This window comes from Colias croceus, chromosome 25 (genome assembly GCF_905220415.1).
Source record: "Colias croceus chromosome 25, ilColCroc2.1".
Lineage (NCBI taxonomy): Eukaryota > Metazoa > Arthropoda > Insecta > Lepidoptera > Pieridae > Colias > Colias croceus.
The window spans coordinates 2,139,573-2,155,743 of NC_059561.1; the positions used below are offsets into that span (position 1 = coordinate 2,139,573).

The 16,171-nt window shown below is 31.5% G+C and overlaps 1 protein-coding gene across 1 annotated transcript; it reads right to left on the minus strand.

Annotated features, from left to right (window-relative positions):
- Positions 1 to 12,075: 12,075 nt before the first annotated feature.
- On the minus strand, positions 12,076 to 16,171 carry LOC123703061 (elongation factor Tu-like). The gene is made up of 7 exons (XM_045650937.1): positions 15,751 to 16,171; positions 15,243 to 15,347; positions 14,801 to 14,949; positions 14,235 to 14,358; positions 13,658 to 13,908; positions 13,069 to 13,297; positions 12,076 to 12,747 (listed from the first exon to the last, which is right to left on the minus strand). The coding sequence occupies exons 1-7, from the start codon at positions 16,052 to 16,054 to the stop codon at positions 12,542 to 12,544; spliced, it is 1,368 nt and encodes a 455-aa protein (XP_045506893.1). The 5' UTR covers positions 16,055 to 16,171; the 3' UTR covers positions 12,076 to 12,541.

A 16,171-nucleotide genomic window follows, 5' to 3' on the forward strand; every position in this document is an offset into this window, starting at 1 on the left:
GGAAAAATGAATTCGATAATTGGCAACACTTGCGGAAAAATGGATATGATGGAGACCCCGGTTTTATCCAATTTTATCCCTCTGCTAGGCTTTTTTCTATTTAAGCTAACGTTTGACATTTTTGTAACTTTTTTACCGCGTAATATTTTTTTTCGGCAGTGTTGCCAATTTTTTTTTCTAAATTTAAAAGCATTTAATATGCACACCCCGTGCTGTTTTACGCCTTTAGACGTGTCTTAACGCATGTGCGTTTGTATTAAATTCTACGTGTTAATAAGGCTTTAAATGGTGGTGATGAAAAAACTGTGGAAAGAAGAATTGATTTTTACGGACTACTTATTATATAAAAAATAAAATGAATTTCAAAATATTTTAACGAAATTAAATGTGTAATTTAGTTTGACTTTAAAGATTTTATATTATAACGTTTACGAAACGAATGTTTTTTTTAACAGATTAGTTATCTATATATTTAAAAATGAAGTTTAAAAACAAAATGTGCAATATGTTTACTCTATTTAGTTGATTTTAAAAATTTATTTACTCAATTTAATCGTTTTTCTATATTCTCAGATATTAATTCTTTATTTACTTTAAAAACTTTTCTCAAATATATGAAATAAACAGATTTTTCATCATTCACCATTAAAATTTGACAAAACGTTTGGGCGGTGCCCAGTCATATCAACAAATGAAGTACACTTTGCATTTAAGTGTATTCGACCATTAGTCTATGTGTATAGTTGTGCTTGGCTAGGTAATTGTCTATGGCCCTGCTCTATAATACCATAGATCATAGATTATGCTAGATTTGTCTATGGTGTTACTTTTAAAAAATGAACTAGATACTATAGAGTATAGAGTTAACTGCCAAATTGAATATTTAATAACTATAGTATAAATAACGTGTAAAACACTTCATAATTTCGCTTTCACTGCTTAATAATATAGGTTTTGGATTTATAAAATAATGCCTAATTTCGTTCCAGAAAAGGTAAGCGTGTGACGTCATAGACAATTTTTTCGTACAATTTTGACTTATCTAGTTTAATATATGATCTGTGATCAATACATATTCGACTTTTAACGAACAAATGGGTATTTTTTAAATAAAAATATAACCGTTCGTTTTGAAAAGCGAATCGTGTCTAATAAAGAAAGGGCAGTTTATTCTATACATAATTTGGTCGGTTTATACTTGCCAAGTATGTCGGTGCGAGTGATTAGGGAAAATGTTCGTTTCGAAGTTTTAATATATTTATAAAACTTCGGATTTAGGGAAATTAAATTTTTTTGTCTATGGCCTGCAAGTCTATTGGTTAGGTCCCCGTTTTATATAGTATATAAAACAAAGCTGAAAAGCTTTTTAAATGAATTTTTTTATTAAATAGTTATGAACGAATACAGATAATATATGCAGAAATTGGAAACGTCTAATAACTCCAGTTTAGTTCAATTTCAAAAAATATTTTATTTATATCGTACATACAAACCTTGCATATAAATTCGCCTTGTATTGAAAAAAACTACTAGAAAATATTTGGAAATTTGGTTTTAAAAAGTATAAAATCTAGTCATATCTTCATAGTTTAAACTCACTCGCTCCGACGTTAATACCTTTATATGTGATGTCGTAGTTGGTTTAACAGTTTCCGGTGAAAGGTTAATAAAATATATGAATTAGTGTAAGTATTTGTCTATTGGTCGTTGATAGTCGGTTTTCTGGTGTCGAGAGAAATCCATGGTATCTTTATATCGTCAATTTTTTTCTTAAGTCGCGTATCGAGGCATACGGCGATTCGATTTGACAGTTCTAACCATAGAGTATAATATATTTTTTATCTGTGTCTGTCAATTTGACGTTTCGCGGTTTCGTCGGACGCTGTTCGCGCTATTTATATACGCTTTAATATTTTTAATACGGTTCATTAATTAATTACTATTATTGTATCGGTGCACAAATATGTTTTTTCACTGCCGACGCGGCGGAATAACCAAAACATTCGTAGTGTAATCTTCCATATAAGTTGTAGTTTTAAGTGAAAATGTTTAGAGCTAATTTTTTTTTTCGTTTCGTTGACGCTTTTTGATTAAATCAATTTGACTAAGGCCGTAATAAGACTAACGTCGAAATGAATTTATGGATGGCTATAACTTATTTTTTTTTTGTTTGTTTTCTCTATTCGTTGAACGTAGTGCCTTTTACGTACATGCATTTGGTCCCTGTACAAACCGTTAGATTTTATATCTGTTACTCGTGATCGGTTCTTGGTTATATCGAATTTTTTAATGGGGGGGGGGGGGGGGGGGGTTGGTAAGGCGTATGCCGTAGTATAGAGAACGCTAATCAAAGCGTTTCGTGTCCAAAATATAAGTAGATAAAACAATGTGTAGTTGAATATTTATAATTCCAAGAAGTATTTACCACTGGCCTAAAAGTTTGACTTAGATGCGGGCATTTTGTGGTAGAACGTTCTCGAAATCCGCTCAATTTGCCTGGTGGTTTATCCGAGTCGCAATTCGTTAGGTAAAGTTTATAAGCTTAAATGTTTTAAGTATTACAGAGTTGGATAAGCCGTTAAGGGGCGGTCCAATAAACGTTGAATCTTAGATGTATACGTAATATATTTTGATGTGATTTCCATTTAGTATTAAGACGCGTTACCGCAGCTATGTACCCACTGAATATACCAACCCCGTATGAAATAACTTCCATGTTGATAGTTAAAAGCTATTAGTACAATGAATTTGCACTTAAGTTTTTTTTTAGGGTAGTCAAAGATCTATTTCGCAATGTTTAGCACAATGAAATGTTTAGTTTCTTAGATAATTTTTAGTTGTTAGTTATTATATTTTTTATTGTTTATCGTCTTTAAAATCAATTTATTGGAATATCTCTGTTGCCATAATAGGAACTATTTACCTCAGCTCTTGACAATTATCGCAAAAATGAGAGTCCTATGCAAAAATTTAACAGTATACGCTTTGGTATGCGCAAATTGAAAGGATTTGCACCTATATTCGTGTTAAAAGATAGCATATTTTATTAACTAAAAGTTCTATTATTTATTTACTCTTTATTTGGATAAACTTTCCACAAGGCAATGTGTTTAGACGCCAAATATGTTAGCTTCGCACGCGGTAGCCCTTGTTATTGGTTATTTATTGTGTTTTTCCCAGAATTTATTTACTTATTTAGATTATAGCCGTAAGTACGGTGGCTATGATTAATTTGCATGATATTAGTATAATTTTTATCCAAATATATTTTATTTTAAGTACATCCTATGAGTGCCACAACTAGCTTCTTTTAAAATGCGAAACGATAACTTCATCGATTATATTAATAATCATGAAGGTATAAACGCCGTTTCACAAAAATACCCGAATTTAATTTAGCTCAAAAGTTCCTTCCGTCCATACAAATTTGGAATTTGCATAGACTAAGCTTCTTTCGCTGCATATCGTCAATACCTTGCATACGCTGAAAAACATTTCCAGATGTTTCTAGAAAAAAAACGTTTTTAAAAAAGTTGGAGTTTTTATAACTAACATATCCGTAGTAAAAAATGTGTGATTCTGCACACGATTGAGATTTTTTTATCTTCCTAAAATGTAATGTATTTCAATGTGTGCAAGATTGAAAATTGAACACCGCTTTCGCTTTTCGGTGGAAATATTTTGAATACTTTAGTTGAATTTAAATATGTACTAATGAATTTAATATTATATCCAAACTTTCTACTCGACCAACGCTTGTAACAGCATATCTTTTAAGAATCGTGTGATATAGCCTAATTATAAATTGTCCTTTAGTCCTATATTAAAAAAATACTAAAGAACAAACTAATCTGTACTTAATTTAATGCTACGCTATGCGGTATATATAAATTATTAAGGGATTTTTTAACTTCTAAAGTTAAGTGATTCGTCCTTTCTAAATTTATTCATTGTCCAATTTTTTTCGAACCCTAGGTATGAGGGAAAATATTGAAAAAATAATTATTTTAAATACGCACGTTTTTTGCCAAAAATATGAAGTTAATTAAAATTGCAGTACCGTGTTTCTACACATTTTTATATAGTGCAATGCATATACACTTAGTCAAATTCTAATTTCTTATTTCGGTCTGTTTCTACGATTTCGACGGAAGAACATGGTACTGTACTATTTAATAGTCAATAAAAACCTATGAAGCTAGATGATACTAGGTAGAATTCTGCCATAATTCCCTATAATTGTTGACTTATCATTTATTTTAGATATAAATTCTATAGATTTGTCTTATGCCCGCCACAGGGAGATGTTTTAGGGCCCTCGATATATATAGGGTATGATGTTGGTGTTTTAGATGTTCATTCAAAGTTCTTACGTGTTATTTGCTCCAAAAATCCTGAATGTACAAAATGTCTCAGCTAGTGAATTCTGTTAGATTTTCGTTAGGAATCGCTTAGATAATGTACCCTTAGCAAGACTGGAATTGTTCTCTTTTAATTTAAATATGAAATTATCTCACGCTTCTGTGTGGTGTTATTTATCTAAATGTTAATCGTTACAAAGATATCCCTAATATTTAGTTAATCGAATATTTCTCACGGTCGCTTTGAACCACTCGGCTGACTCCTGAGAACATATTTATGTGAATGTGGAACAATCTTAGAGCTTTATCGAATTTGATAATAATTTATGGAAAAAAATGTTTAATATAAAATGATACATAATGGAAAAAATAAATGTGGTAGCGAGTTTCATCACCGTTAGATAATTCCCGATATGTGTACCGTAGTCGGTTTTTATTCTATTTTAAATGATGCTAGTTGTGTAGTTAGCCTTCGCCGTTAGGTGGTATAGTATAGGCGGGTACGGCTCTAATGCTTATAGTACGAATCTTATAGTTACATGTTTAACCGTGCATGGTTCAAGAATCCTCTATAGATTTAAATGTGACTATTTATAATTATAGCATAATAATCGATGTGAATTTGTCGTTAAGGTGAAGGTTAGATGTTATGAATTTCGATGTCTTATGAGCAATTAGTGGCCCCACGGGCGCCAGTATTTTAATATTTCGCGTCGTCTGCACAAATACTCTGTGTATCCGTTTTGATATGGGATTGGAGTCGGTTAGTTGCTAGGTTTAGTTGGAGGGGGACAATAACACAGGGTTGTCCGTCGGTTGTATTGTGATAGTTGCCATGGCGTCGGCCGCTCTACCAACGTTACTTACTGTTTAGTTTAAGTTGTCGCTTCTACGAGGTTTCGCCGTAACGATAGGTTTTTTCTAATGGGTATTTAGTGGATTCGATATATTTTCAGCGGTCGTTTAGTGTGCATATGATAATATAGTCGTAACTAATATTTTTGCTACTCGCCGATTTGGTCATAGAGGTCTGTCCAATTTTATAGGAATGGCATCATGAATTTTTGATACGAGAGGACCAACAGTTTGGTTATATTTTATTCGAATTGAGTTTTTGTAAATGGATAAATACAGGATTTATTTTGCCAGTTCCTCTTAAATGTAAGTGAGAATTTCTAAGATATTTTTATAGTTGTAAGCGTCGATGAATTAAGTTTGTTTTTTACGATGTAGCCGCTGTGTAACGGTCGGTGGCTGCTTAGGGGTTTCTGTTTAAAAAATTATGCAATTTTTTCTTGTACTTGCGTATTTTTTTGCAGAATCGTATAATATGTCGTTGTTTGCACAAGTATTATAATCACATGAGTGCAGGATTGTATTGATTTCCGTTTTCACTAGCAACACTGTGCCCGTTACGTTGTAAGCCTATCGAATATATACTTATGTTTTTTATTGTGGTGCTATACTGCGTTTCTCGACAAAAATGTATTTCTATTGTTTAAGTTTAAGTGATATATGACAGTTGTTTAATTTAATGCAATACAAACAAAGTGTTTCGCGAAAGGTTTTTTTATTCTGTATAATGTTAAGATTGTTACTGGTTTATGTTTCATATGGTGTGTATCGAATTTAAGGTAAGGGTGCACTGTGATGCAAATTTTCTATGTCAAGAAATTGTTAGAAGTAACATTGAAATTTAACTATTTATTACCTCCTCTTAAGCGATTAAATTAAATCAGATGATTCAATTTTGACGTATTGGTGAAGTCAAAATTGAGCATAAAGAAATAAATGGTGAGCATGACTTTTTTACCAATTTTTTTGTAACAAATAATATATTTTTCCAACAAAATTTATTAATTTTCATAATAAATAGTTAAATTTCAATGACAAAGAAGTGAGGAGAAGAGTATAGAGTACACAAAATATTGTTCCTGTTAATCGCTTAATACTTACGTATTCGCTAATCTAATACTGAATAGTTGACATTTTGTAACATTTGTTAAGAAACGACCCAGCATTTTTTTTTTGTTAGCCGTTAATTAGTATAATCTGTTTATTGCACGGAAAAACGCTGTTTCTTTTTTTTCAGAGTAGATGCAAATTTTGAAGTTTTTGCAAAAAAATAAAATGTTGTGTGGTTTTATGAAACCACGGTAAAAGTGAAACTGTTCGAACGGTTCCGAACACTGCTTTGTGTAGCGCATGTCGCGTGCCGAGTAGGTATACCTACTCGGCAGCCGCGATACACGCGACATGCGCTACACAGACCAAAAAGTTTGATACGATGTAATAAAAGTTTCACTTTAAAAAACCTTTTTACATTTATATTTAGTATACTATACAGGTCGAATTATAACCATGGAATTACACTAACTTGAGTTCGATTGACTTGATACCCCTTCGTTACCGTACTTTTAATTTTTATCTTAAAAAAATAAAGCTTCTGTTTCATTTATTGTATTTTATATAAAAAATCTCTTATTTGCTCCTAGCCTCCACACTTCCCACTAATAGATTAAAATATCTTAATTTTTTTAATATTTAATGTATATTCACACGATACAAATAATGTGCAATAAACAGACAAACTAATTACCGGCACAGCCACTGCCAGTTTCCAAACTTCAACGTATTATTTAATTAACGTTTTCTTCATTATCTCTTGTTGTCGCTTCTCTAACGTTATGTGTGAAGTCGCTAGTCTCAACGTTTGGATCTGTCCGTAAAATGTTTGAAATTTAGGTGTTTTAGAAGTAAATTGATACAAAATATACTGTCTGTGGTGAATATCGAATTTTATGAGCTTATAATAATTCCTCCGGGATTCGCGTATTTGTTGTTAGGGTTTGATAGCGCGCGTCTAGTGCGGTTTTTGCAAAAGTTGCAAGAAATTGTAAAAAATTGCAATAAATTGCAAAAAATTGTAAAAGATTGCAATAAATTGCAAAAAATTGTAAAAAAATGCAATAAATTGCAAAAATTGTAATGGATGAAGATTTTGTCGCTCTCAATTTGTAAAGTATAACGGAATTTTTCATTAGAATGAATTTTGCCAAGAGTTCTATACAAAAATACGTTAACAATAAAGGTCAACGAATGATATGCTCATATCAACTTGCCAATTATTCAGTTCATTTTCATAAATAAAGTTAAATCTGATGCCTTTTCATCCGTTGATCTTTACTGTTTTTCTTATATCCTACATAATATAATACCAAATCATATTATCTTCATCCAAATTGCTGTACCGTTGAGTCATTTTGTATTTTTGTAATACAAAAACGTTTGTAATTTGGGATTGTTGTCGACTCAGCGGGAACGAGGCGTGCGCTATCGATGATTGGTGACTGCTATCGTGTACTTTGATTGTATTAAAATGTATTAAAAATTTCTTTTTTCAAATAGTGAAAAAAAGTTCTATAGTTTTGTATTTTAGTTTAGATGGCAATATCGTGATAATTATAATGTGATCTTTAAAAGCCACGAAATAGTAAAAATAAATTCTCATTTTTGTATTTAATAGTTTGATTAAATAAGAAAATAGCAAAAAAGCGTCTGTTTTCTTCAAAAAATTGTAAAAACAGGCTCTTTTTACCTAAAATCTCGAAGTACACGATACGCCGTCTTTGCACAATAAAAAAAAATTCTTCATACGTTTGGAAGATAGTATTTCGTAAGATGCCAAGTATCTGTCGCATGGACCAAGGTAATTGTCACTTCACTCGCTGGCAGTAAGCATTTTGAATGTGTAAACTTAGAAAAAATATATAAACTGACGTAGAAACGGTATAACTACGAAAAATTAGCAGTTAAAGCCGTTCCGCGTTATCATAAACATTCTTAACAAACATAGTAACGTACGCACGGACTTCGTAGTGAGACAAAGATAGAAAATACATTTAAACCATGAGCCAAAAAGAGACCAACGTTACCATAACGCAACCCGGCTAATAAGCTGACTTTAGTGTTTTTACGCGTATGCCGCTTCTACCTCAGTTTATATATGTATTCTTAGGGCCGATTTTTCAATCCCGAGATAAACAGTCTAATAACTACCCCTCGAATAGATTTATTCAATTGTTTATCTAACTCATAACGGCTCGCCTATTTTTCAATCGTGATTTATTTGATGAATAACTATCTGACCAAATATTTCCATATTGGCAGCTCTGCTCTCGGAGTGGTGAAACAAACATATTAAATAAGTCAGGTTAGAGCGGGATAGAGTCAACTCTTGCAATTAGTCAACAATCGTCATTATGACACACGTCAGGAGTGCATTTTAAGTTTGCTTGTGTTCTATGATTGTTGATTGTTGTTTTGATTCGAGTAAAGAGTTTTGATTAAATTTTTCTTTAAATTTAAATATATTTTACGATGGAAACGACATAAAGCCAGCGTTCGGCAAATTTTCAATGGCATGGTCATCAATACTACCAAAAACATCATTTTCAATATGATTTTAATTGATAATAATTATATAGAAAGAGGCTTAATTGTTAATAACTCTATCCTCTATGTTATTACAAACGAAAATATCCCAAATTTGACGCGTCAGTTGTCAAATCAAACGCCTATTCGTCGAATAACACGCTATCTGGCCGTTGGAGCGGCAGATAGATTTATTCGTCAAATAACGTAGTTATTCGATAGATAAGTCCTATTCGTCTATTGAAAAATTGAATATTTTGTTAACTGAAGAATAAAGTCTATCTAGCTGTTTATCTGGGTATTGAAAAATCGGCCCTTATTGTAATAAATACATAATATAAATATTTTGACCTGTCTCTATATGTTAGATTCGTGTATACATTTGTAATTTTAGGTACGGCGTAGGCGAATGCAACAGACTGATATAGTGCAGGTATATAAGGGACTATGTTCAGGATAGGCTCTGCTATTCGCAGTATTAGTGAGGGTAGTTCTCACTTTTTTTTTATTTGTGCTAAATATATTTATTTTCACGTTTAAGAGTTGAAAAGCAGTCAAAAACTGACATTTTTCGGGTTAAAACATGTCAAAAATTAATAAATAGGGTCTGAATAGGTTATCAGTATTTGCTGTTATGCACAGCGCTGATTTTCAGTAACGTGGTCAGTGCTCGTTTTTATGTGCTTTTGTGTGTAGTTTTTGATATATGTGTGTAGATTCGCCTATGAAGGGAATTGGATACTATTTTTAGATGAAATAGATTTTTTACCCAACTTTTAAATGATCAGACTCGTATGATATTATTTATTATGAAAACAGTTTATAATTAACACAAGTTAGAATTAGTTTGCTCTAGTTTTCACTAAAGATATTGCCGACCAAAGTTGGTGAAATACTCATTTTTGTACAATAAATGTGATTGATGCTATGAAATCCTAAATAGACATAAATACATACCTATATAGTTTTAGTTTATTTGTTAGAAAGTTTCCAAAATTCCTTATAAGGATATTAATTGCCTATAGTTTAAACACAACGATAGCGTTACAATGCTTAGTTAATTCTTATAATATCCCATATTATAAAAGTATCATAATTTTATAGTAAAATAAATCACTTGATATTTTTGTTAGTACGTCATAGATATTTAGCTCGCGTTACGTAGAAGTTTGAAATTTTATTTGTTGTTATATTATACTCCTGCCTGCCAATTTATTAGTATTTAGCGAATATTATTTATTTACTGGTTTTAGAGTTATGTGAATGGAGGGTAGTTGAAAAAAATACGAATCTGAAATACGTACTCGTTGTTTCTCGTAAACTGAAAGAAAAATGTCTACATATTTTATTTATATACTCTTTGATTCTGTAAGAATATTGGAAGTTGAAGTCGACTTTCAAAAGTACCCTCCATTCTCAATAACTCTAACACTACCATTAAGTATTTATAGACGAAAAAAAAACTATTCTTATAACAAAACCCTGCACAAAAAACATATCTATACATAAAAATAAAGAGCACATTGATAATAGTATAAATGTGGAACTACCCTCACCCCGTAGTTACAATTAGGCGTATCGGTGTTAGTTATGACGTCACGAATAATTAGTGTTACGCCATGTTGTTGAAATGTGAGTTGATGTAACAGTCCTGCAGTAATAGGGTATTGTTTATCTCAATATTCAGTAGTTAATGCTAGTTGCAGTCATGGTTTTTCTTACTAATAATTTGTTACTGTTTTGGCACGATATTAATTACCTTCTGACAAAAATATATAATGATGAAATTTTCTGTGTTTTATTTTGACCCTTGCCTTGGTAAAACTTATTTCCTGGGTTATACCTATCCTATATCATAATATCATAGTTACTATACACTACATAATACATAAACACTATCACCATATATTGAGACGAGGTGAGTAAGGTATATTTTAATTTTTAAGATCGAAAGTCGAAACAAAAGCAATTATTTAAGTATTTTCTATAAGTCAACGTTCATTTCTTAAAATCTACAAAATCAATACAGGATGCAAATTTTATTGTTCAAAACGTCTAGGTTCGATTCCTAAACTTATGACTCGTATGAAGGTAGTTCCTAAGAAAAATCCAAAAAAATATATTCTCAGACACTAGTTTCATATTCAGAGAAACAGTAGGTAGGTGGTAGGTATGTTAAAATGTAGTCAGCAGTATTAATTGGACGAATAATTTTATTCATACGAAGAAGAATAAAGAAAGGTGAACAAAGAACTCAAAATAACAAGACTAAGTCGTAAGCACGCGTGACATTGTCGCCGCTCAGGTGACCTAAGGGTCACCAGTGCGTTCGTCGCTGTTCAGGTGCGAGACCTGCGTGTGTAAACTGTAAACATGGTGTGTTGCAGCATTTCCCATAGTGTAAATTCTTCCACAAGGTGTAATTATACTAATAAAGGAATAACATTTTCATCGGACAGTATTTTTTTTAGAAAAAATGTCGATTTTCCTTAAAATTATAGAATTAAAGTAAAGGCATTGCATTAGGTTAATCCAGAGTGGCACAAATATCAACCTTATTACTATGTGTTGAGGCTGAAAGTTATATCCATCGAAAATTACCGCTCTCTGTTGTAGAAAAGCCGATTTTTTTTTCGTATTTGAATTTTCTGAGCAAAAAGAAACAAAACATGTACCTAGGGATGTTATACTAAAATAAACCGTAAAATCGTGCGTTCGGGTACATATTAAAATGCTGGATTCATTATTTAAGTTAGTTTTCATCCTAAACTTGTAATTATAAGGCATAGTTTACCTGCGTGTACTGTTTAGCTACACACAGGTAAAACGTGTGGGTTTTGGGGACAGTGTTTTTGATACCAATTATCCATTCTTTCTACATTTTTAAGTATGAAAGTAGGATGGCGAGGGCCGAGCAAGAAATCGATAAACCATATAAGTAGACTAAAAACCAACGCACAAGACGGCGACTTCTAGAATCGTCATTAGATACGATACTGTGTTTACAGCGGGCGAAGCTGCAGGCGAAAGGCGCGTGAATATAGAATGAAAATTAGTGCAGTAGTTTTTGACTTTATATCGCAAAAATACAGACAGACGCGGCAGAATATCTTATTAAAATATATGATGTAGTGATATCAAGGCTAAAGAATAAAGATGATATTGAAATAAAAACAAAATCACTATACCATTGATTAATTATTATTATAATATGCATACTTAAGGAGGAAAATAGAATAGGGAATGGTAAGTTGAAATAATGAATGAATGAAACAAAATATTATAATTATTAATAATAATTTATTTTATCTACGCTATATTTACAATGTTGAACATTTTTGCATACATTGAATAAAAACATATCACTAGCTTGCAAATAATATCTAACTTAGATGACTTATGGTGTGTTGTAAATTTTAATGATTATATTATTGTTATATTATGTTTTATGTTACAGCCATATTACCATACACTCATTTTATTTTTGGTAAATCGATGGCTAAATGCAATTTATTCATTCGCAAAATATTTTTCTTTTTTAGTTTAATTTTACTCAAAATGAATTCTCGCATTTCCCATTGGACACGTTCATAAAGTTTTGTTCACAATATATCCAAACGGCAAATTTAGAGGAACAAGCAAGAAATTATAAAAATTCAGTGTACCTATCTTACATTGAATTTTCAAAACAGGTTCAATAATTTTTTTAAGTTTATTTGTTATTTCTCGATTATTTTTCTTTAATTTCATGAAGCCAATTTCAGCTGTACCCTACCCAACTTGCCATTGGGTACATCCACATTACTTAATGTTTCTGTCACAATGCCCGTGGCCACGGTCACGTTATTCTCTCGTATCGTGAACGGTTGACCCGTGGTCATGACCATGCCTTCTAGTAGTGTGAGGTATACCTCTGCGTGGTCACCGGGCATTAACATGTCCATTGTGGGCTCTGGAAAAAAAGGTAGGTTAAAAATGTCTAAGATTGAAGATGAAGATTGATAAAGCTGAAGAGTTTGTATGTTTGTTTGTTTGGACCTCCTTCAAACAAAAACTGCTAAAATGAACTTGGATTAACACATAGAATAGTTTTATCCCACGGGAAAGGGAATTATGCGGGTTTTCCTTTCGGGCGAAGCTGCGGGCGAAAAACTAGTAATATTATATAGGTAGCTGAAGAGTTTGTTTGTTTGTTGGTTAAGATGGTTGAACAAAACATAGTTTTAAATTTTATTTAATGCTATTATAATAAAAGTATTAAGTAACATCTCACCCAAATCAATCCTGCAAGCGATATTCCAAGTTCCACTAAACATTTGCTGGGAATATTTCGAGAAAATCGGTTTTTTCCGCCCACCCTCACTTCTCGACAAAAAATAAACTTTTGCTTTAAAATGATTGCTCATGGACACACTACCGGCTGCACATAATAGCATACCGGTTTCTACCGCTTTGAGTTTTAATCCGCGAAGTAATGCACCTACGTTGTCACCGGCTAATGCCTATAAAATAAACAAAAATAAAACATTATTTATAGTAAAAAAATGGATAACTATTTAAGAAATGTATTTTATTAAATGACTAAACTATATTGTTTAAAAGAACGAACGAATATTCTTTTAATTCTACTGATTGAAATAATGTATTTTTTTATTATTTTACAGTTCGTGGAGGTTACAAAGATGTCTTATAGCAGTATTATACCTAGTGTAACTAGTGTAATGTATATCTATATGTATATTTCATGTGTAATTTTCACATGATTACTTGTTGTAAAATATGATGTATGAGGAGGTACTTTTTAAGATAAAAACTTCATATGTAAAAGCTATAAACACAAGTTATAAACTATATAAAATTACCTCAGGCACAGACTGTCTAAAAATTTGCAAATCCGACAGCGTAGTTTTGACGTTCAGCCCAAAACCCATTAATTCTGCATTATCATTTTTCTTCATAACACCTCTTTTTATAGTACCTACGACAACCGTGCCTCTACCAGGCACTGTGAACGCATTGTCTATGGGCATTAGAAATGGCGACTCTAGATCTCGCACTATGGTCGGAACATAGTTGTCTATGGTGTCTAATAGTTTCTTTATAGAGGGTACACCTGAAATTTGAAAAAAATTACGTAAGTATACATAGATAATCTGTACTGATATTACAAATTGATTTTTATCTTTTTGTTAAGATTAAACTCAAATCTTCTCGATTGATTTTAAAAATTCTTATGTATATTTGTTTTTTTGCAAGTTTTTAAAAGTATTCACACTTAGATTCAATATAAATTTACTGCATTGACCTAAGATTGGGACCCTTATAAATAAAATAATAAGAAAATGAACTATGTGAAGTTTTAAAATTGTTTCTTATATGGTGTACCATAAATAATTTTTCATTCATTGATTTTATACTATTGAATATAAAACATCTTACCAATTTCTGACGGATCCTCATTAAGTGCTTTTACTGCAGACCCTTTAACTATGGGCACATTTGCTCCGTCATAACCAAAGTCGGATATCATGTCTCTCATTTCTAATTCAACTAAATCTAAAACCTGATAATGAACATAAGTATGGAGTTAAATAAATGTTTATTTATATTTTATTCATTTTAATTTTATTTTAGTATCCTAATGTAATTGAATTCATGGATTAAAGAATCCGCTGTAAAAACCTTACTAATATTATAAAATAAATGAGTTTTTTGAGGGTAGATATTTTTTATAATATAAAACATTGAATCATCAATTTTGATGAAAATAAGCATGTAATTATTAATGCAACTATCCTTTGAGCAAAACTGAAGACTGAACAAGTTAGTGTCTGCCTATATGTGGCAAAAAATCATGCAACTAATGCACCGATTTTCAGCCGGTTTTCACCAATAATTATTATTAGTGTGGTTTTCAAGGTTTAAATATATAATTTGTTGACTTTAAGTGAACACAAAGCCGTAGGCAGAGAGCTAGTATAAGTACTACAAGACTTAAAACTCACCTCATCATCAACCAAGTCAACTTTATTTATATAAACTAATATATATTGTACTCCAACTTGCTTCGCCAATAATAAATGTTCTCTCGTTTGTGGCATTGGCCCATCATTTGCAGCCACCACTAGAATGGCTGCATCCATTTGAGATGTGCCTGTAATAGTTTTTTAGTACCTGATTGTTCATTTAATTTTTTTTGTCAAATTCTTTATGTATGCACATATAGAGGTGAGAGGAGAGGAGAGGAGATAAGTCAAAATAAGCTTTTTTCTTTTATGTTGGAATTGACGCAAAGGTAAGTGGTATGTTTCCTTATTTCTAAACATTATCAACATAAATAGAAAATGATTTTAAATTTTGAATGTAGACTAAAATGTTGAAACAAACAAGGTAGCATAGGAAATTTTCATTGAAACAAACATTAAAATAAATAAGAATGTTGTGTACCTGATATCATGTTACGAATATAATCAGCATGCCCTGGACAGTCTGTGTGTGCATAATGCCGGAACTTTGTACTGTAACCCACATGAGCTGCATTTATTGTTATACCTGAAAATTCAACCATAATAAAATATCTACTATTAATCTATACTAATATTATAAAGTTGGAGAGTTTATTTGTTTGAACGCACTAATCTCGGGAACTGCTGGTCCGATTTTAAAAATTATTTTGGTGTTAGATAGCTCATTTATCAAGGAAGGCATATATATAGCTTACAATATATCATCACGCTACAACCAGGAGTGGAGCCACGGGGGTGAAACCGCACGGAGCAGCTAGTATCTTATATTAAAATGTCTAATCTTAATATTCTTATATTAAAATAAGGGGACTACCTACTAAATCTATCGTGCAAGAGTATATAAAAGGCAGAAATCATAAATTAAGTACAATTAAATGCTAAATATTACATCTACCGATTATTAAGTACCTAAATAAATAAGTGATTACCTCTAGCCTTTTCCTCTGGAGCCTTATCTATTTCATCATAAGAGACATACTTAGCGCCGCCTTCTTTAGACAGAACTTTGGTAATAGCAGCAGTGAGCGTAGTCTTTCCATGATCCACATGACCTATCGTACCTACATTACAATGCTTCTTCTCAGTATCATCCGATTTCTTACTAGAATACGCTCGAATATCAACATTTATAAAGTTTACAATAACACGATTATTGGATATACTAGTGTGTTTTACAGGAAATCTACGAGGTAAAGTACATAATAAGGAACGAATTAAATATCTGCTACTCATTTTTCGACTTTATTTACAAAATATTTATCATTTCAAGGCAATTTTTCAGGTTAGATTCGGTTTCATAACATTTCGTAATGTCAAGTGTCACTGTGACACAGCTATTGAAATTGACTT